This window comes from Callithrix jacchus, chromosome 19 (assembly GCF_049354715.1).
Source record: "Callithrix jacchus isolate 240 chromosome 19, calJac240_pri, whole genome shotgun sequence".
Lineage (NCBI taxonomy): Eukaryota > Metazoa > Chordata > Mammalia > Primates > Cebidae > Callithrix > Callithrix jacchus.
In genome coordinates, this window is record NC_133520.1 from 44078186 (window position 1) to 44098880 (window position 20695).

At 42.9% G+C, this 20695-nt stretch overlaps 1 protein-coding gene across 8 annotated transcripts in view; it reads right to left on the bottom strand.

Moving 5' to 3' along the window:
• Window positions 1-8036, bottom strand: part of EXO1 (exonuclease 1) — a 46081-nt gene extending 38045 nt beyond the window's left edge. For 2 of the 8 annotated variants that reach the window (XM_078357241.1, XM_035280754.3), the window contains exons 1-6: window positions 7852-8036; window positions 6867-7165; window positions 6584-6791; window positions 5351-5524; window positions 3334-3453; window positions 2252-2375 (exon numbers count right to left, since the gene is read on the bottom strand). In XM_078357241.1, coding sequence (XP_078213367.1) covers window positions 2252-2375; window positions 3334-3453; window positions 5351-5511 — 405 coding nt within the window. In that variant the 5' untranslated portion in view covers window positions 5512-5524; window positions 6584-6791; window positions 6867-7165; window positions 7852-8036. Of the gene's footprint in view, window positions 1-2251; window positions 2376-3333; window positions 3454-5350; window positions 5525-6583; window positions 7166-7851 lie in introns of those variants that run through there. The other 6 variants (XM_078357240.1, XM_054248033.2, XM_078357238.1 and 3 more) reach the window with 5 other exon arrangements.
• Window positions 8037-20695: the final 12659 nt, after the last annotated feature.

Genomic DNA, 20695 nt, shown 5'->3' on the forward strand with positions numbered 1-20695 from the left:
TTTAAATTATAGAAAGCTTCCTCCCAATTGACATGAATGCAGAAATTAAAAAAAAAAAAGAAAGCTTCCATCTTAAGAATGGCCACATTCCAAAAAAACACATTTGTTTGGAGTTTTGAATATATCTTCCCCATAAAAGTAACGGGTTGTCCTGTCAGGCTACAAAAGTCGAACAGGGTACTGACACAGTATTGATAAAATTATAGACCACATCCGGCAATGTCTTGGGGGGAAATATACACATATGTATATACATATATACACACACATATATAACTCTCCTCTAAAAATATATATATATTACATATATTATAGACTATAGAACTATAGTTAAACCAACACATTATGAGAAAATACTTCTAAAATAATCTTGCCAAGAAAAAGAGTCCTTATCATAGCCTCCGTGTCAAAATCTAGGCAGCTGGAACTGGAACGTCCTTGTTCTAAATCACGGGAAAATGGTTCCCAAGGCCCGAAGAGAGGCTTTGGGAACTTAAAAAAAAAAAAGAGGAAAGAGTTATCAATATCTGCTACTATCAATTTTGGTGACAATTTGCAATTTGCTATTTTTCTCACTTTTTTTCTTTCTCTGCCCAGCAGTAGTCCCACTCTCACCCATGTACGCCACTGTGTGTCCAAGGTTTCTCCTCTACTTCCGGACACAGTACAGCCTCTCTTCTTGTGACTACACAGAGCACACATTTTCTCTTATACTTCACACTCTCTCCTGCATCCCATCCTTTCCTCTTGACCCATACAGAAAGAGCCAAAGACTCAAATGACAAAGCCAAAATAAGAACGGTGGTATTAATTTTAGCTCAAGAACGGATGACAGAACTGTTTTAAGCTAGAAAAAGCTGACTGCCAGCCGCGGTTGCTTACGCTTGTAATCTCAGCACTTTGGGAGGCCAAGGCAGGCCAACCATGAGATCAGGAGTTCGAGACCAGCCTGGCCAACATGGTGAAACTGTGTCTCTACTAAAAAAAAGATACAAAAATTAGCTGGACATGGTGGTGTACACCTATAATCCCAGCTACGGGGAGGCTGAGACAGAAAAACCACTTGAACCCAGGAGGTGGAAGTTGCAGTGGGTCGAGATAGTTGGGTGACAGAGCAAGACTCCATCTCAAAAAAAAAAAAAAAAAAGCTGACTCCACCTTTATCAACCCACCTTTAACAGGCCAGGCACAGTGGCTCATGCTTGTAATCCCAGCATTTTGGGAGGCCAAGACAGGCAGATCACCTCAGATCAGGAGCTCAAGATCAGCCTGAGAAACATGAAGGAACCCTGTCTCTATTAAAAATACAAAATTAGTTGGGTGCAGTGGCCATACCTGCAATCTCAGCACTTTGAGAGGCCAAGGCGGGCAGATTACCTGAGGTTGGGAGTTCGAGACCAGCCTGACCAATATGGAGAAACCCCATCTCTACTAAAAACACAAAATTAGCCAGGCGTGGTGGTGAATGCCTGTAATCCCAGCTACTTGAGAGGCTGATGCAGGAGAATCACTTGAACCTGGGAGGTGGAGGTTGCAGTGAGCTCAGATCGCACCATTGCACTCCAGCCTGGGCAACAAGAGCGAAACTCCATCCCAAAACAACAACAACAAATAAAAAACACCTGTACCAAGCAGGTTCTAAGAAGGGGAAAGTGAAGGCTGGGACTGTGGGCACCCCGACACTAAGATTTATTTACAGGGATCAGGAAAGAAGCTGCTTTGAGGAGGAGGTAACAGGGAACAGAAGTCTGTAGGGTGCCTGAGGCAATGAGGCTAAATCACAGACCTCCGTCCTTTGAGAGTGCCAGTTACGGTAAGTGTTGAGACTACAGGACACCTCCAGGGATTTATTCCTTCCACCTCTTTATTTTTTTATTTTTAATAGAGATAGGGTCTCACTATGTTGCCCACGATGGTCTCAAATTCCTGAGCTCAAATGATCCTCCTGCCTCAGCATCCTGAAGTGCTGGGATTACAGGTGTGTGCCTGGCCCTCTTCCTTCCATTGTTCTGGAACATAACTAAAGAGAGAACCTTACTTATGCCTTAGGATTTCTCCTGAAAATTATTGAACTCTTCTTTATCTAATGATACTGTGCCCTTCTTCTTCTAATATCTGTCCTTTACTTGAGATGAGGCCTAGAATGATTTTCCACCCTTGATTTTCTTGCTCTCCCATTAATAAACAACTTAAAACTAGCTTTAGTGAACTTGCCCACCTGCCCCTTCGACTTCATTTTTTATCAGCTTACTTTAATTACTTTGTGGGCCATAGCGTGTGTGATGTTGATAGACCGGGTAAAACACTCTCGGGCCTCCGGGACTTTCCCCTCACGAAGAAGCTGCTTTCCCTTAAGAAGATTGGCTTGTCGTCTTCTGCAAGGGAAGAACATTTTTAAAATATAAAACATTTAAGAGGCTGACTCAAGAAACTATAACAAAACAATAATTCAAGAAGCTTTCCTAGAATTGAAACAAGTTTTTGACTCATTTGAAAGTACACACCAGGTCCTTGAGAACATTAACCCGGATGCTTTGGGCTTCTAAGGCAAAAAGAACACGTGATTTCAAATGTATATGTGCACACACACGCAAGATTACCATCAGGCTTTTCCACAGTAATTCTTTACATCAAAGAAAATGCAGTAACTAAAATACTTTTTTTAAAAAAAGTGATAATAATGTAGCACATACATAACACTTAAGGAAATCTGTTCACATACTAGGCTATAAAATAAGCCTCAACAAATTAAAATTTTATTTAATAATTTGTTTAAGCCAAGCACAACGGCTCATGCCTATAATTCCAGCACTTTGGGAGGCTGAAGCCGTTGGATCGCAAAGTCAGGAGTTCGAGACCAGCCTGGCCAACATGGCAAAACCCTGTCTCTACTAAAAATACAAAAATTAGCTGGGCGTGGTGGCGTGCACCTGTAGTCCCCGCTACTCCGGAGGCTGAGGCACAAAAGTTACTTGAATCCAGGAGGTGGAGGTTCCAGCGAGCTGAGATTGTGCCACTGCACTCCAGCCTGGGCAGCAGAGTGAGGCTCTGTCAAAAACTAAAACTTAAAAAAATTTAAAAATTTTTTTAGTGACTGGATCTTACTATGTTGCTCAGGCTGGACTATAGTGGCTGTTCACAGAGGTAATCAGAGGGCACTAAAGCGCTGAACTCCTGGGTTCCAGTGATCCCCTTGCCTCAACCTCCTGAGTACCTAGGACAACAGGGGAAGCCACTGAACCTGGCTTAAAATTTCAAAAATTGGTATCCTATAGACTACAATGTCTGACCTTAGTGCAATGAAGTTAGAGATTAAGTAGAGAAATAACTCACTCTCTTCTAGATCTCTCTACTTCCTTTTTAGAAGGTAAAGTACATCCATCAAATACGAGAATAGGCTTGATCCCATGAGACAGCAACATATTTACAAATTTCATACAAAATCCTACATACCTATGGAAAAAAAGAAAAATACATTTAAGTGCTTTGCCTTTTGTAAGGTAATACTACTTCTGCTCTATTTTAAGCCAGATGAGAAAATTATGAAAAGAGAAGGTTTTTTATGTGTTATTTTAAGCAAATGTTTTCATAGGAATTCTCATTAGAGTTGGATTCAAATCCTGCCTTGGATGCTTATGACCCATGTGATGTCTGGTGAACTACTTAACCCTCCAAGTAGTCTTGGTTTCCTTACTTGTAAATTAAAGAGCTTTGATATTCCTTCTAATTCTGACATCTTTGGTTTCAAATCTGGTCTTTTTCTACCATTTTTTTTAATTAAAAAAATTTCAGGGCTGGGCGTGGTGGCTCACGCCTGTAATCTCAGCACTTTGGGAGGCCCAGGCGGGTGGATCACGAGGTCAAGAGATTGAGACCATCCTTGCCCACATAGTGAAACCCTGTCTCTACTAAATACAAAAAAAAAAAAAAAAAAATAGCCGGGCATGGTGGCACATGCCTCTAATCCCAGCTACTTGGGAGGCTGAGACAGGAGAATCGTTTGAACCCAGGAGGCGGAGGTTGCAGTGAGCTGAGAATGCGCCATTGCACTCCAGCTGGGTAACAAGAGCAAAAGTCCGTCTCAAAAAAAAAGGCATTTTAGCTGAAAAGCAGGAATGGGAAAACATAATCTTTAAAGACAATCTTTTCACATAACACAAATTTAGCAGCTAAAATAAAGAAAAAAAAAGATGACCTTTTAAATCATACATAGTCACCAAGTGCAGTGGCTCATGCCTGTAATCCCAGCACTTTGGGAGGCTGAGGCAGGCAGATTATGAGGGTCAGGAGTTCGAGACCAGACTGACCCACATGGCAAAACCCTGTCTCTACTAAAAATACAAAAAAAAATTACTGGGCGTGGTGGCACACGCCTGTAATCCCAGCTACTCAGGAGGCTGAGGCAGGAGAATTGCTTGAACCTGGGAGGCGGAGGTTGTGGCGTACCGATATTGCACTATTGCACTCCAATCTGGGTTACAGAGTGAGACTCCATCTCAAAAAATACATAAAAAAATAAATCATAGTCATCTTAACAGGAGACTCACTACATCATTATCCTATTTTTTTCTATTTGTTGTAGATCAGTGACAATGAACTTGCATTCGTACAGAACAATGATTGGGACCCGCTGATTATAAAGCAAAATTTAGGAGAAAGTCAATGTGAAATTAGAACAAATTTTACAAGACATTTGTTTTTTTGCTAACTAGGATTAGCAGTATATTTTCTGTACCCAAGAATGTGGGAGTCAGAAATTATCATGGATTTTCAAAGCATTGTTAAAAAATGTATCTTAGGTTAAGAATTGGGCCAGGCACAGTGGCTCATGCCTGCAATCTCAGCACTTTGGGAGGGCAAGGCAGGTGGATCACTTGAGGTCAGGAGGTCGAGACCAGCCTGGCCAACATGGTGAAACCCCATGTCTACTAAAAATACAAAAATCAGCCAGGTGTTGTGGCACATGCCAGTAATCCCAGCTACTTGGAAGGCTGAGACCGGAGAATCACTTGAATCTGGGAGGCAGAGATTGCAGTGAGCTGAGATCACGCCACAGCACTCCAGCCTGGGTGACAGACAGACTCCATCTCAAAAAATAAATAAATAAATGAAGGACATATTAATAGTCTTTGGTTTTCGTCCATTAGTGTCTTGATACTCTGGCTTATTATAAAGAAAGAAAACTAGGCCTATTATCACAGAAGGAAGTCATCCCTGATTTGGCAATATTCTAAAACATATTGCTTCCTGATAATTTATGGCATTGAGTGAAAATCCATTTCTGGGGAGGAAAAGGCATTATACGTCTCATTCTTAATTGTCAAAGAATTAATATAAAGTCCAGACTTACCTATCGGTAGGTTCACCTTTGGCTAGTTTTTCAGCACAAGCAATAGCTCCTTTGTGAAGCCAGCAATACGTATCCACAGCTACTGCCTGCCCTTTATACTTCCTCACATGGATGGGTTCAGAAGCTTCTTTGATAAACTGTAGCAAGCCATGTATCCCCATGGTGCCAAATTAACTACATGACGTGAAAAGAGACAGAACAGTAATATTTAAAGAAAAATACATTTATCAAGACATTTTAGATAAACAAAGAGAAAACTGGGAGTCCAATGTAGAAACTGTTTACATATTCAAGAATCACTGATCTTTCATATTTTAGCTGGGCTCCTCCCTGTCGAACAATTTCCATAGGGTAGAATTTACATTAATTACTAATACTACCCCTAATGCCACTTGACAGTTGCTTAATGTTTATTCTATTCAAAGTGTTTCTGCACTTTGACTCCTAACACATGCACAAACAAAACCATGCATGTGATGGCGTCACACTGCCTCTACAGAAGGGATTCATTATAAGGGCCAGCATGCAATTCAAATAGGAGTAGAAACTCAGAACAGTTTGTGGGAAGGTAAGCATTTCAATTAAAAAACAAAGGAGGCTGGGCACAGTGGCTCACACCTGTAATCCCAGCACTTTGGAAGGTCGAGGTGGGCAGATCACCTGAAGTCAGGAGTTGGAGACCAGCCTGGCCAACATGGTAAAACCCCATCTCTACTAAAAATATAAAAATTAGCCAGGCGTGGTAGTGCACGCCTGTAGTCCCAGCTACTCAGAAGGCTGAGGCAGGAGAATCGCTTGAACCTGGGAGACAAAGGTTGCAGTGAGCCAAGATGGCACTCCAGCCTGGGCAACAGAGTAAGACTCCATCTCAAAAAAAAGAAACTCCAGAAAAAATTCAAAAGAGTTACAGAAATGATCCAGTACTTTTTTAGGACTGAAATTCGTGGCTATCAGAATGCATTATTCTAAGCACAAACATTCTGGTGATAAACAGTGGTGGTGCCTAGGTGCAAATCCACCTGTCTCTCGGAAAGCGACCCCAAAGAACTGTGAAACTGCGTCTGCTATGCAAATACAGCTTCAAGACAAATGCTTTACCTTTCCACCTGCTTCCATTCTGGTTGCAGCCCCCAAACCCTTACTATGCAAAGATTCTGGAACTGTCACAGCCCTTTCTGATGAACATACCTACTTCCCCTACTCTACAATAAAAAGTCAGCAATGTGCACTTACCAGTTGTTTTAGCGTTTCATAATACAAATCTCTCCTACCAAACATTAAGTATGGAAGGAAGGGAAGAAAGAAAGTACAGGATCAGAAGTCAGCTTTTATCAGAGCTCTAAAGGCTCTAGTCCAGCAGTTCTCAAATTTCAGAGGTTCTTAGATTCTCAACTTCAATCAGTGATTGAGATTCACCAGTTCTTCTGTGAGGCTCGGGACTCTGAATTTTAAACACAGCAGGTCATCTGGATGCAGGTGGTCCTCAAGCTACAGTTTCAGAAAAACAGTCTCTTACCTCTCAGATGGTGTCTAAAGTTCTCTCTCACTCCGAGGAAAATGGATATAATAGTTCATGAATTTACCTAAGTTTCTTCTGGGCCAGGCAAATATCCTCGAATAAGTATTTCTTCTTTAGCGCAGTAAGAATGGCTGAGTCTGAGTGCAATAGTAAGAATGAATGAGCACATATCTCAAAGAGATCGCATGTGACACTCGAGGTAACAATAACAACACCATCTTCACATTATCCCTCTGTCTCGCTGAGATGTGCAGGCGTGGCCCCAAGCCCATTCCAGACAACACGTTTCCTTAGGCCTGCACAACATTATGGAAAAATGTACTTGTCAACATTTTTTTGTTTTTTTGTGAGACAGAGTTTTACTCTTGTTACCCAGGCTGGAGCGCAGTGGCATGATCTCTGCTCACAACCTCTGCCTCCCAGGTTCAAGCGATTCTCCTGCCTCAGCCTCCCAATTAGCTGGGATCACAGGCGTGTACCACCACACCTGACTAATTTTGTATATTTAGTAGAGACGGTGTTTCTCCATGTTGGTCAGACTGGTCTCGAACTCCCGACCTCAGGTGATCCACCCGCCTCGGCCTCCCAAAAGTGCTGGGATTACAGGAGTGAGCCACCGCGCTGGCCACTTGTCAACATTTAAAGGTGGAGAGATTGCATGTAAAATCTGGACTGCCGGTTTCTGCGGATAAATGAGAGAAGTCTGGCAACCCTGGCGCCCGCTCCAGCTCGGTATCATCTGCTCTTTATCTCCCTCCCTTCACTAATTGCAGACCTCACGTGGCCAGACGTCCCCTGAGAACAAAACAACATATACTCCACTCAGGCTGAAGGCTCTGCTGTCGGGTTGGGAAGACCACGCCATATCCTCTCCTTCCCTTCCTGGAAGACCCCGAATCCGGACAGGAGAGTCGGAGGTGACACGCAGATCGACCCCCAACGGAACCCACCCATTAGCCTCCACACGGCCTGCTCCTCTCACCTTCCGAGAAGGGGCTCTCCTCGTCCCCTTGAACGGAGCCGAGTGGGGCTGGAGAAATCCGCCCCCGACGTCCCCCTAACTCACTGCGGCCAGAGCACCCACGACCAGCGACGCAGAACACGAGTAACCTGGCGGCACCGAGCGAAAACCGGACCTTTCAATTTGCGCGGGTTCCTTGCGGCCCCGCCCAGCGGATGTGACGTCAGCGCGCATCCCGCAACCCGGCTCCGCCTCCTGCGGCTTCCAACTCTTAGGGTCGCGTCCTAAGCCCTCCATATCGCTGGACAGACACCGGTCCGCTGCCCTAAGACTCCAGCCGCTGCCGGCCGGAACACTGTGCGGCTTCTTGAGGGCGTGGCTGAAACTGGCGCTACTGGCCGATGGCGAGCAATGCCTCGGAAGTTAGGCGTGTATACAGCCGCAGAGACTGCTGGGGGTTGTAGTTTTCTCCTGGCTGCAACCCCAGTTCGCGAGGCTGACATTTAAAGAGCGCCGCCGAGCGTTCGTGTTGAGGCTTTCAAATGTGGAAAAGGAGCTCCGCTGGAATTAGTTGCTCAATCCCCTCGGCGTCTTCAGTCCCATCCTAATACCTTCATTCTCTTTAAAACGCCCAGTCACCTCTGTACAAATCGAAATTGAATACAGTTCACGCTGGGCTCTTCTCCCCATTGCAGTAGTAGTAGTGATTAAAATCTGTTTCTACCACTTTACCTAGAATCCAGCTTCGTTTATTTTTGACATAAGTCGGGGAAAATTAACTATAGAACCAGATCTTGAAAATGGGCCTTAAAGACAAAGGCTGTAAAGGCATTTTGGACTTTTCCGGCCATTTGTGGCTAGTTTCCAGTCCGCATAATATCCCAGACCTAGTCGCTGTCCTCTTCCCTTAGGAATATTGTGATTTAAAAAAAAAATGCAAGAAACCTTAGGCCGGACCACGGAGTAATGCTCTGGGCTCAGACATCAATAATTCAGACTCAATTCAAGAAATCGAAGGGGAAGAAGAAAATGCTCCCCATTTGATTACCTTCTTTACATATTTATCCCTTCTTTTAGAGTCTTTTCATGATCAGTCTGACATCTATCATGCCAATTTTTAAGACATCTATAATGCCTTAAATTTGTTAGTAAAATTGTTGAAAAGCTGCCACCTTTGGGGAATGTGCTTGGGAGGGCAGGCTTGCTTCCTCCCTGGTTCTGTTCTTTAGAGCTGGGTCTACCAGAGATGAGAAAAGTTATCTTCCCTCCCTCTTCCAAAGGCTATGGTACACCTGACCCTAAACTAGCTGCGAGTGGACTCTTAGGGAAGGTGGGGGACAGTTTCAAACTGCCGTACATTAAAGAGGAACTTTCGTGTGGGCAGCATGTGTTTGCAGAGAAGCCTTCTTATACTCATGGGACTATCCAGCTATAGTAACTGCTTCAGTGCCTGGAATCCAACTATAAATATGTCACACATGACGGACTTAGGAAGGTACACCAAAATAAAAATATGCCCATTCCGGCTGGGCGCGGTGCCTCATGCCTGTAATCCCAGCACTGTGGGAGGCCAAGGCCGGCAGATCACAAGGTGAAGAGATTGAGACCAACTTGGCCAACATAGTGAAACCCCTGTCTCTACAAAAAAATGCAAAAATTAGCCGGGCATGGTGATGTGCACCTGTAGTCTCAGCTACTTGGGAGGCTGAGGCAGGAGAATCGCTTGAACCAGGAGGTAGAGGTTGCAGTGAGCCGACATCACACCACTGCACTCCAGCCTGGCGACAGAGCCAGACTCCATCTCAAAAAAAAAAAATGGTGCCCATTCCAGCTACACTGAATCCATCGTAAAACTGGATTAAGAGTTTGCTGCACTGCAAAGGGCTCATGTATTTACTATGAATTAGACTCGCCAGGTTTCAGATTGGGTCCTTGGCTGCAGCGTTGAAAGACTAAAACTGAAAAAGTAAACCCTAGTTATAATACACTTCACAAACAGAATATTTTTACTCTTTGGGAGGACAAAATCATTTGCATCAATGTGTGCAGTAATTTACTACTGCCTTAAGTGTGCCTGTCAGTGCCAGGTGGTGTGAGGGACATAAAGAGATGACCTGTCTTCAGGAACTTGGAATCGAGTTCTGTAGACAAAGCACAGTTTATCAAACAGTGAAGTCACAAACCATGATGGCATGTTACTAAATGCTAAAAAAAAAAAAAAAAAAAAAAAAAAAAGGTGTATCCCATACGTTTCCAGCTTAAGACTCTGTTCCAATGTTACCAGTTTCCAAATGTCTTCCCTAAGTTGGATATTGGTTTGATATGAACAAGCATTCTGTGATGACTGTTGCTCTGACGCTTCTCACACTCTCACTGTGTTTGAATTGGCTTTGTCCTTTAATAGTGAGAAGAGCTTTTGATGTAGGGTTGCTAGATTTAGAAAATAATAACGTAGGACACTCAGAAATTTGAATTTCATATGAACAGATAAACTTTTTTTCCTTTTTTCTTCCTTCTTCCTGTTGGTTTGCACAGATACATTTTTAATATATCTAATGTAATATTTGAGACATACACTAAAAGAAATGCCTGTTTATCTGAAATCTTATCTGGGCATTCTGTAATCTTATCTGGCAACCTTACTTTGAGGGCAGGGATTATGTCTATGAATTTTCATATCCCAGTACACTAGTGTAGATTTTAAACATTTCAAATGTGTGGACTCATACTGTCCTAGGTATGGCACTATTATTACGGGTTTTCTGGGCAGCTGTTATCTTTCCTTACTCTATCTTGTTGAAAGATTGGGTTGCCTGATTTTTAATTTGGAAAATATTGTCTCGATGTTTATAGGGCAGTGTTTTCTAAAGCATGGAACTTAGCCAATGATTTTGGGCCTAGTGAGAGTTGCAGGAGCATCTCCGCATGGCCTCCTGCCTTTGCCTGGTTTCAACTGCTAGAACCGCAGCTGAGCAGCACCTCCCCCTACACACACGCACACTGAGGCATACACTGGTAATTTCTAAGAAGAGATGTAGGAGTGGGGGTTCTTTTTAGTCAGCAGCATGAAAAGGCTTTTTATTTATTTATTTTTGGAGACAGAGTCTCGCCGTGTCACCAGGCCAAAGTACAGTGGTGCGATCTTGGCTCACTGCAACCTCTGCCTCCTGGGTTCAAGGGATTCTCCTGCTTCAGCCTCCCAAGTAGCTGGGACTACAGGTGCACAGTGCTGTGCCCAGCTAATTTTCGTATTTTTAGTAGAGAGACAGGGTTTCACCATGTTGGCCAGGATGGTCTCCATCTCTTGACCTGTGATCTGCCTGCCTCAGCCTCCCAAAGTGCTGGGATTACAGGTGTGAGCCACTGTGCCCAGCCATGAGGAGGCTTTTTCTAAAGCTCAGCTTTCCTCCAAATCAGCAACAGGGAATGGGGGACAACCTCAAATACTGGGCAAGTCAGCATCCTCTTGTCACCTTATGTGGGGCTATGTTTTCATTATGCAGAATGACACTTCTAAAAAATAATATAGCTGGTTCCAAGATATACATTTTAGGGAAACTGGCATAGGTCCTTGGCAAAGCTCTCTTGGAGGTGATTGATATATTAGCATCTACATTGCCTATCTATCTAAATAATAAGTTTTACTATTAGAGTCCTGAATGATAGCATTTGGGGAGCAATTAGTATTTTTCAGGTTGGTCGTATGTTTCTCAGTGAGGTATTCTCCAATTATGGTATTCCTCTGTTGAAATGAATATGGATAGGTGTTGAAAACAGTATGCATACAGTGTAAAGGTGAAGATGATGAAGGAATATGCACGGTGGTGGTGACTATTATATATACATGGAACGGAATATCCTTTCTTTTCTGACTGATCATCAACAGCTCTGGTTTTCTGTTTAAGTAACTTGTTTTTAGACCCTCCTTTTCATACCTCAATTTGATTGGTTTTTATTTGTGTTCAATTACGTTTACATTTTTAAATAATTTTAATTGAATGACTCTTGTGTTTATTGTATTTTACAGTTATTTCTGTTGTGGCAAGTGACACAGTGTTAATGTGAAATTTGCTTTTTAAGTAAATTTAAGTTGAAAACAATAAGCAAACAACAGAACAGATGTTTTGCAACGATGGTAAATATGAGTAAGTGAACCTTCTGGAGCGGTCATCCCTCCCATCTTTAAAAGAGCCTTCAGCTATCACCTCTGCTCCCCTTATACTAAAACTTTCTGGAAAAAATTTGCCTGTACTATCTCAAATTCCTCCATTTACTACTATAAATAGTAGTATTATATTGCTATTACCTTGTATTATATATGTAAAACATACATACAGAAAGCATAAATCCTAAGCAAATTATCACAAAAGGAACATACCGTATTACCATGGTATGTTACATGGTACTGAACATATCAATGATCTAGGACAGAGAGTCCACTCGGTCCCTCCCAGGAGACCTTTTGTAGCTCATTTTCAGTCACAGATCTCTGTCCTAACTACTAATCCATCTTATTACTCCAAGTGTTGCCTCGTTTGTGAAATTTATATAGATGGAATGGTGCAGTTTTTATCCTTTAGCTGTGATGCCCTGTTTTTTGCCAGCTAAAACGAACTCTCCTTTTCCCTGACTAAACGCTGTTCAGGCTTTCTGTTAGCCTTTTTGAGCTGAACAGACTCCATCTTGGCTTCTGCATTAAGCACGTAACTACAGTTTAAAGCAAGGCCAGGCTGACTCTGGGCACCCAGAAATGCCTTTGTTGGTAAGAGGCCGAGTAAGGTCGTATCAGCAGAGCCTGGAAATGCAGCTGCAGTGAGCGCCCAGAGCCCCCTTATCTCTATGTTGTGTGTCTTCCGTGACAGCTGCACTCCTCACACCTGGCACTGTTTTATTTCTTATGAATCAGTTTTCTTTTCTTTTCTTTTTTTTTTTTTTTGAAACGGAGTTTTGCTCTTGTCACCCAGGCTGGAGTGCAATGGCACAATCTCGGCTCACCGCAACCTCCGCCTCCTGGGTTCAGGCAATTCTCCTGCCTCAGCCTCCTGAGTAGCTGGGATTACAGGCACGCGCCACCACGCCCAGCTAATTTTTTGTATTTTTAGTAGAGATGGGGTTTCACCATGTTGACCAGGATGGTCTCGATCTCTTGACCTCATGATCCACCCACCTTGGCCTCCCAAAGTGCTGGGATTACAGGCGTGAGCCACCGCCCCTGGCCAGTTTTTCTTTTTAACTTTTTGCTTACTCTGCCTTTGTGAAAACTTTGTTTCAGCTAGGTCCCCCGCTTCCTGTTAAAACTAGTGTGTAAAAGACCACCTAACTTTTTCTTCGGGGCTGAGAGAATTTTGGGTGTTAGCCACTGTCAGTCACAGGCTTAATAAAGGACTCATAATTCATTCTCAGAGTGTGGCATATTCCTTGACCTGCTCAGGTACAACATAGATTTGGCCTCTTTTACTCAACATAGTATTTGTGAGATTCGTCTGTATTATTGAGAGCACCTATTGTTTGTTTTTCATTTGCATTTCAATGTAGAATTCCATTGTATAAGGACATTATAATTTATTCACTCTACTCTGAGTGGTTTCAAGATTTTGTCTATTACTACTGCTTCTATGAATACTCTTGTAAGTTATGTGCATGTGACTTCAACTCCTACGCTTCTTGCTCTTGCCCACTCTACTTTAGCCATCTAGCCTCTGTGCCCTTCCTTGAATATGCCAGGTACACTCCCACCTCTAGACCTTTGCATATGCTGTTCCTTCTTCCCAGAATGCTCTTCCAACAGATAGCTCCGTAGCTTGGTCCTTTACTTCCCTCAGTAATACAGACAGGTTTCTTCCCAGTGAGGTATTCTCCAGTTATGCTATTTGAAGTTGTGTTTCCTATTTCTACTTTGGGAATGACACGGACGATAATTGGACATATCACGTATTCCGGTTCTCTATTTGTTCCACGAACATCTCTCACCTCGCTGTAATGAAAGCTCTAGACGGGCAGAGATTTTTGCCTATCTTCCATGACATCGTCTGGCTCAGAGTAAACTCCAGTTAACTGGTTGAATCGACAAATGAATATTGAAATTAGCCAACAGCCTGGATCTAAACTAGACACTGATGGTTTTAGGGCTTAGACTTTTGGCCAATATAGCTATTTTCAAAGATATTTTACAGTGAAATTAAACAACTCCAAAGTTATCAGGATGAGTATTCTTTGAATAATCTAGGTCAGACAATGCAGAACAAATAAATGCTGTCCTCATTCCCTACTGCAGAGGGAAAATGATTTTAAATAGCCTCTGTTTTGTCCTTCAGCAAAAAAACTATGAAATGCATTTATGCAGAATGACACTTCTAAAACATAACATAGCTGGCCCCAAGATATACGCTTCTGGGAAACTGACATAGGTAGGTCCTTGGCGAAGCTCTCTCGGAGGTGATTGATACATTAGCATCGACATTGCCTATCTATTTAAATAATAAGTTTTACTATTAGAGTCCTGAATTATGGTACTTAGGGAGCACTTAGTATTTTTCAGGTTGGTTGCATATGTTTGCATCCTTCATTTATTTAACAGTCATAACAATACTATGAGGATGGCATATTTGTTATACCCATTTTAGCAATGAGACAACTGAAGTACACAGGGATCTGAACCCACAGTAGTTTGGCTCTAGTCTGTGCTTTTAATGTAACCTTTGGATGGCTAGTAACGAGCTTGGCTGTTGGGCACCTGTGCCACCTTGCTCCCAGCTGACATGAATTCCTTCCTCCTGTATTCGGGGTCTGAGAGATCCTTTCCCGCGGCCGCTCCTGCTACAGTATATGCATTTATCTATGGAGAGATAGATACCATGGTAACATTTGCAAAGTTACCAGTTGACTAAATCCCCTTTGGATGATTTGGAAAAAAGAAAGAAAAGAAACAACTTTTATTTCTAATTACTATGCTTTGCATGTGATCCCTCATGTAATCCTCATACTAGCTCTGGAAGATAACTACTGTTACCCTCATTCACCGAAGAAGAAAAACGGAAGCAGAGAGAAGCAGGTGATCGTGTCATAAATCTAAAGCTGTTACACGATGCAATTCAAACGTGATTCAAACTAGTGTCTGTCTGACTCCAAATGCCTGTGTTCTTCGCTATGACACACAGTGGGGAGAATTTACCTGGTGAATAGCAAAGATCCGGAGAGGAGGAGGAATACGTCGTTCCAGCTGGTAGCAGGCTGTCATGGAGTTGTGGGATCAAAAAGACAATAGATGGCCAGGTGCAGTGGCTCAGGCCTGTAATCCCAGCACTCTGGGAGGCTGAGGCAGGGGGGTCACGAGGTCAGGAGTTGAAAACCAGCCTGGCTAACATGGTGAAAACCTGTCTCTCCTAAAAACTACAAAAATTAGCCGGGTGTGGTGGCAGGTGCCTGTAATCCCAGCTATTCGGGAGACAGAGGCAGGAGAATCGCTTGAACCCCGGGCAGCAGAGGTTGCAGTGAGCCAAGATCACGCCACTGCACTTCAGCCTTGGGTGATAGAGTGAGATTCCATCTCAAAAAACCACAAAGACAATAGGCACAATCCTGACTGGATCCAAAGACACATTTTTCTGACCTTGGCCTTCAAAGCTACTCCCAGGTGAGCTCCAGGTGAACAAGTGGGAGAGGACGTCTGCAATCACGGCCAGGCCAACTCTTCATTCTTGTGAGATCTTTAATAAATCAGACATCCGGGGCCCAGTGGTTCAGGTTGGGGAAGCTCCTCTTCTTACGGCTGGCGCGGCACCGGCCGCTCTCACTATTTTCAATGTTACCATGACTTTTTCATGGCCCAAGAGAATCTGTTTGTGTCCATGCTTCAACTTTTTGCTTTTGTGTTAAAAAAAAATTAAAAATACAAAAGGTTCGGAGAATGCTAAACACCTTCTTGGTGAACTTGGGACTCAGTCATAGGCGTGAAATGGATATTGCTCTTTGACTTTAGTGACCAAGTGTGACTTGCTGTGGGATATCAGAATAACAGTTCCAAGGTGGTGAGCTGGTGAAGGACATCCACTCACTGGATAGCAAAAAGGGAATTTCTCCTGAAAACTCAGTGAAATATAACCTGGAACAGTGAAACAGACATCAATACACCAACACAGTGAGGAAAACAACCAGCAGCATAATGCTTAGTGAGGAGAAATACAAGATGGAGAGGCTCAGCTAAACAAAGGCATCGCATTGATTATAAAGCTAACAGTGGTCCTTGTGCAGTAAGCGCCAGATTCTGCATGTAGCAGCTGGTCTCAGAATAAAAGAGTAATGAATTTCTGTCCACTTATTGGTCTTCCAGCCTCCAGGGGACTTACTCAGCCAGCAGTTCTATTTTCAGAAGCAGAGGATAAACGCATGCTTTCATTCCATCATTTAAAATCTAATAAGGATTTTTAACAAACATCTGTGGCCAGTTTTTCCATTGTTCTTTTGTATAGCTATATACATATCTCTGTATCTCCATAGATAGTTTCCATTATCCCTTATATACTAGCTTAGTGAAGAGCTTAATTTCTAGCCTACCTTGCTTAAATTCAAATCTGGGCTGTGTAATGTATTTGTCAGGTCTCCATATGCAAGCCTGGAGCCTAAAAGTCTGAAGTCCTCCTCGCCTGGCTAATCGTCTCCCAACCCCCTACCCCACCCTCACCCCACCCAGCAGAGTTTCCCCGGACAAGCCCCTCACCTCACCCTGCCATCTTAACTGTTATTATGATAAAATACTCTCACCCACCCACCCCATTGTAACTGATCTTATGGTAATGTACACTCCTTGCCCCTCTCCCCACCACTGTAACTGATCTTACTCTGTAACTTTCCACTGCCCACCCCAAATCTATAAAACCAACTCCTATCCCACTGCCCTTTGCTAATGCCCTTTTCGGCCTTAGGCCACCTGTACCCAGGTGAATAAACAGCCATGTTGCTCACACAAAGCCTGTTTGGGGGGTGTCTTCATACAAAGTACACATTTTCAACAGTATTAGCTGTTCATCTGCTGACTTTAGAAAATGTTCTCCATCTCTTTATTTGGTTGGGCTGACCTTGGAGCATAATATGACCTCCAAAACGACTCAAACCAAGACCGCACTAGTCTAGGTGAACTATTTGCACATTGACCCAATAATTCGATCAACAGAATAAAATGAAAATAAATAAATTATTTTTCATTTTCCTTATTTGAAAATGGGGAGGAACAATAGACCTAATTGAACAGCTTCATAAGATTGTGAAGATTAAATGAGGTAACTTATTTAAATTGTCCAGTCTAGAGTCCGGGCTGTGACATTTGATAGTGAAGTGAGAAAAAGCCCCTGAAACTGAGCCAGGTATAGTGATGTATAGTTTGTCCGGAGCTTTCACATGCATTTTCCATTTAGTCTTCAGACGACGAGGCCTCAAGCACCCTTCAGTGCTCACCTCATATCATAGAACAAGTGGTAGAGTCAGAATCTTTTAACTAAAGGAGATATTTTCATCCTTAGATGAATGTCCTCTTTACAATCTCATGCTACTTTCTTTTAAAATGAAATTGCTGTTCTTTTTTGTAATTGATTTGGCCAACTTCATTTGTAATGGAAGAATCAAAATTAGAGCCCAGGCCTTGTCCTGCGGGACCTCATCCTGAACCTCTGGTCTCCCTCAAGAATGACTCAGAAGGAACAGAACTGATTAAATTAAAACTGTGCTCATGCATGTTATCATTCATTTCTGAAAACTTGCTGGGATTTTAAAGAACTTTTAGTTACCTAAAGGAAGGATATTAAATTTTACTGAGCAGAAGTCTGGTTGGAAATGACAGAAACGCACCTCAACTTGGCTTCTGTAAAGAAGGAATGCATTCCCTCTGTTATGGGTTGTCTAACAACCCCAGTACCTCAGGATGTGACCTTATTTGGAGATAGAGTCATTGCAGAGATAATCAAGTTAAAATAAGCTCATTAGTGGAGGATGAGGGTGATGATTTTATGAGAAGGAAAAATTTGGGCAAAGATACACATGAAGGGAAGCTGTGAGATAACACAGGGAGAAGACAACTCCCTACAAGTCAAGGACACAAGCCTGGAACAGACCCTTTACTCACAGTCCTCGGGAGAAACGAACCCTACAGACACCTTGATCTGGGACTTCTTACCTCCAGAACTAAGAAGCAATAAATTCTGATTGTTTAAGCCAATCAGTTTATGGTTGTTACAGCAGCCCTAACAAACAAACACACTCTCTCGTACCTGAAAAGTTCAGGAATAACTCAAGGATTTAGGCACAGATGGCCTTGAGGGATCAAATGACACCACTCAGACCAGTGTCTCTCCATCTCTTTTTCATCTGTGCTGATTTTACCATATCTCGTCAATTTTAAATGCATGTTTTCCTATGTTTGAAATCAAAGTGCAATATACAATTTCTTCTTACATTTCTTTATTGTTAGTAGTATAGAAAATAATGGCATATCTTGTAACTAATGGCATCTTAGGAAATCTTAGAGTGTTCACAGGCTGGCTATTCATGTGGGCTAATATGCACCTGAAAGCTTAATATCTAAGTTACCAGTGACTCCAGGGAACCTTTTCCCAGTTGTTTCAGCAGAAGGCCCTGAGCAAATGTTCACCGGTGGTAACTGACCTGACTTTGCACATACTCAACCCTGAAAAGCAGGGTTGGGGAAGGGGCAGGTAGACTTCAGCACACTGAAACCACATGCCATAACAGTAGTAAAAAGGGGATTTCCCAAAAGAAGATGAAGTCCTTTTACCTGGAGAGGAAAGGCTGAATGCTCAGAAGACCTGTGTCACCACAAGTACCTGCTTGTGCCAACCACTGCCACAGGACTCCTGTTTGATTCTCATTACAGCTCTCTGAAGCAGGAGGTATTGCCATAGCCACTTCACTCATGGGGAAACTGAGGCTCGAGGAGCCACAGACCTTAAGGCAGAGCTGAATATTGCCAGATAGTTACAAAGTGCTTACAATGTGCAAGATACCCCCTAAGGTCTACAAACACAAGGATGAATATTGTCCTTGTGCTTGAGGAGCTCAGCTTAGAGGAGAGATAGACCCAAAGCACCAAACAGCTCACTATGAAATAAAAAGGTACCACAGCAAAAATGGGAACACAGTGCCATGCAAACAATTCAATCTGCTTCAGTAGAAAGGGAGACCCAGTATGGAAGGGGGTGTTGGGAAAGGTTTTTTTCACACCCTAAAAACACTTTTCTTACACGCTGTCAAATGACAGCATCAGAGCACAGGGGAACAGTGATACTGTGAAACCTTGCAAAGGGCCGGGTACATGGAAAGTGCTTATTAGATATAGAGCGAGTGATGAAAAGGAGAAAGTGAGTCTCACTCTGCGAAGCTAAATGTCACTGGGACGTGGTCTTGCTTTGCAGTCCCGGGCCTCCAGCTTTGTGGGCACTCACGACATCCAAGGGTGCCATTTTGCTCCAGAGTTTTTGATCTGGATTTGCAAACAGAGAGACTTATGGCTGTAACGTTCCCACTGCCTTTTCCTCTGAACTTTGAGCAACATTCTTCAGCTTTTTTGAGCTGTTTCATTATGAATCATCTCCCTATAGTAATAAACATTTACTTTCTTTTTTTTTTTTTTTTTTTTGAGATGGAGTTTCGCTCTTGTTACCCAGGCTGGAGTGCAATGGCGCGATCTCGGCTCACCGCAACCTCCGCCTCCTGGGTTCAGGCAATTCTCCTGCCTCAGCCTCCTGAGTAGCTGGGATTACAGGCACGCATCACTGTGCCCAGCTAATTTTTTGTATTTTTAGTAGAGACGGGGTTTTACCTTGTTGACCAGGATGGTCTCGATCTTTTGACCTCACGATCCACCCGCCTCGGCCTCCCAAAGTGCTGGGATTACAGGCTTGAGCCACCGCGCCCGGTCTCACATTTGCTTTCTAAACATTTGTTTCATTTAGCTTTCAAAAAATCTTACGAGGTCATAATAGAGCTCATTTTTACTTTGCTTTATTTCTTTTCATAAACTAAAAAGTGATAATTTTATAAAATATGTAGGTTTTCATAAATCTATGTGTCTCAGTCTATAATAAAGTGATATGCATTTCTAATTTCTGGTTTGTTTGTTTGTTTTGTTTTGTTTTTTGAGACAGAGTTTCACTCTTGTTGCCCAGGCTGGAGTGCAATGGTGCGATCTCGGCTCACCACAACCTCTGCCTCCTGGGTTCAAGCGATTCTCCTGCTTCAGCCTCCTGAGTAGCTGGGATTACAGGAATGTACCACCATGCCCGGCTAATTTTATATTTTTAGTAGAGATGGGGTTTCTCCATGTTGGTCAGGCCGGCCTTGAACTCCTGACCTCAGGTGATCCACCAGCTTCGGCCTCCCAAAGTGCTGGGATTACAGGTGTGGGTCCCACTGCGCCCAACCTTTAATTTCTATTCTGCTGATTTTTTTCTTTTTTCTTTTTTAAATAAAGCTAGAAGCAAATCTCATCTATTCTACTAATTTTTGATGATCAAGTTTTATCACAAGACAAGGAAGGGTAGCTGACTTATTCTCACCCTGGTGCCCTCCAGGCTTCCTTGCCATCCCCTCCTCTACTTTCTGGAATCTCCCTTTTCCATCTAACAGATGCTCGGTATTCTTCTTCTTCGTTTTTTTAATCAAAAATGAAAGGAGATAGGGTTCTGGCTATGTTGACCAGGCTGGTATTGAATTCCTGGCCTCAAGTGATCTTCCCATCTCAGCTTCCCAAAGTGTTGGAATTACAGACCTGAGCCACCACACCTGGCCTCCACTGCTCGTTTATGAGTGACTTTATGATGTCCAGTATCCTTGTTGGTAGGGCCTTTGCCCACTACCA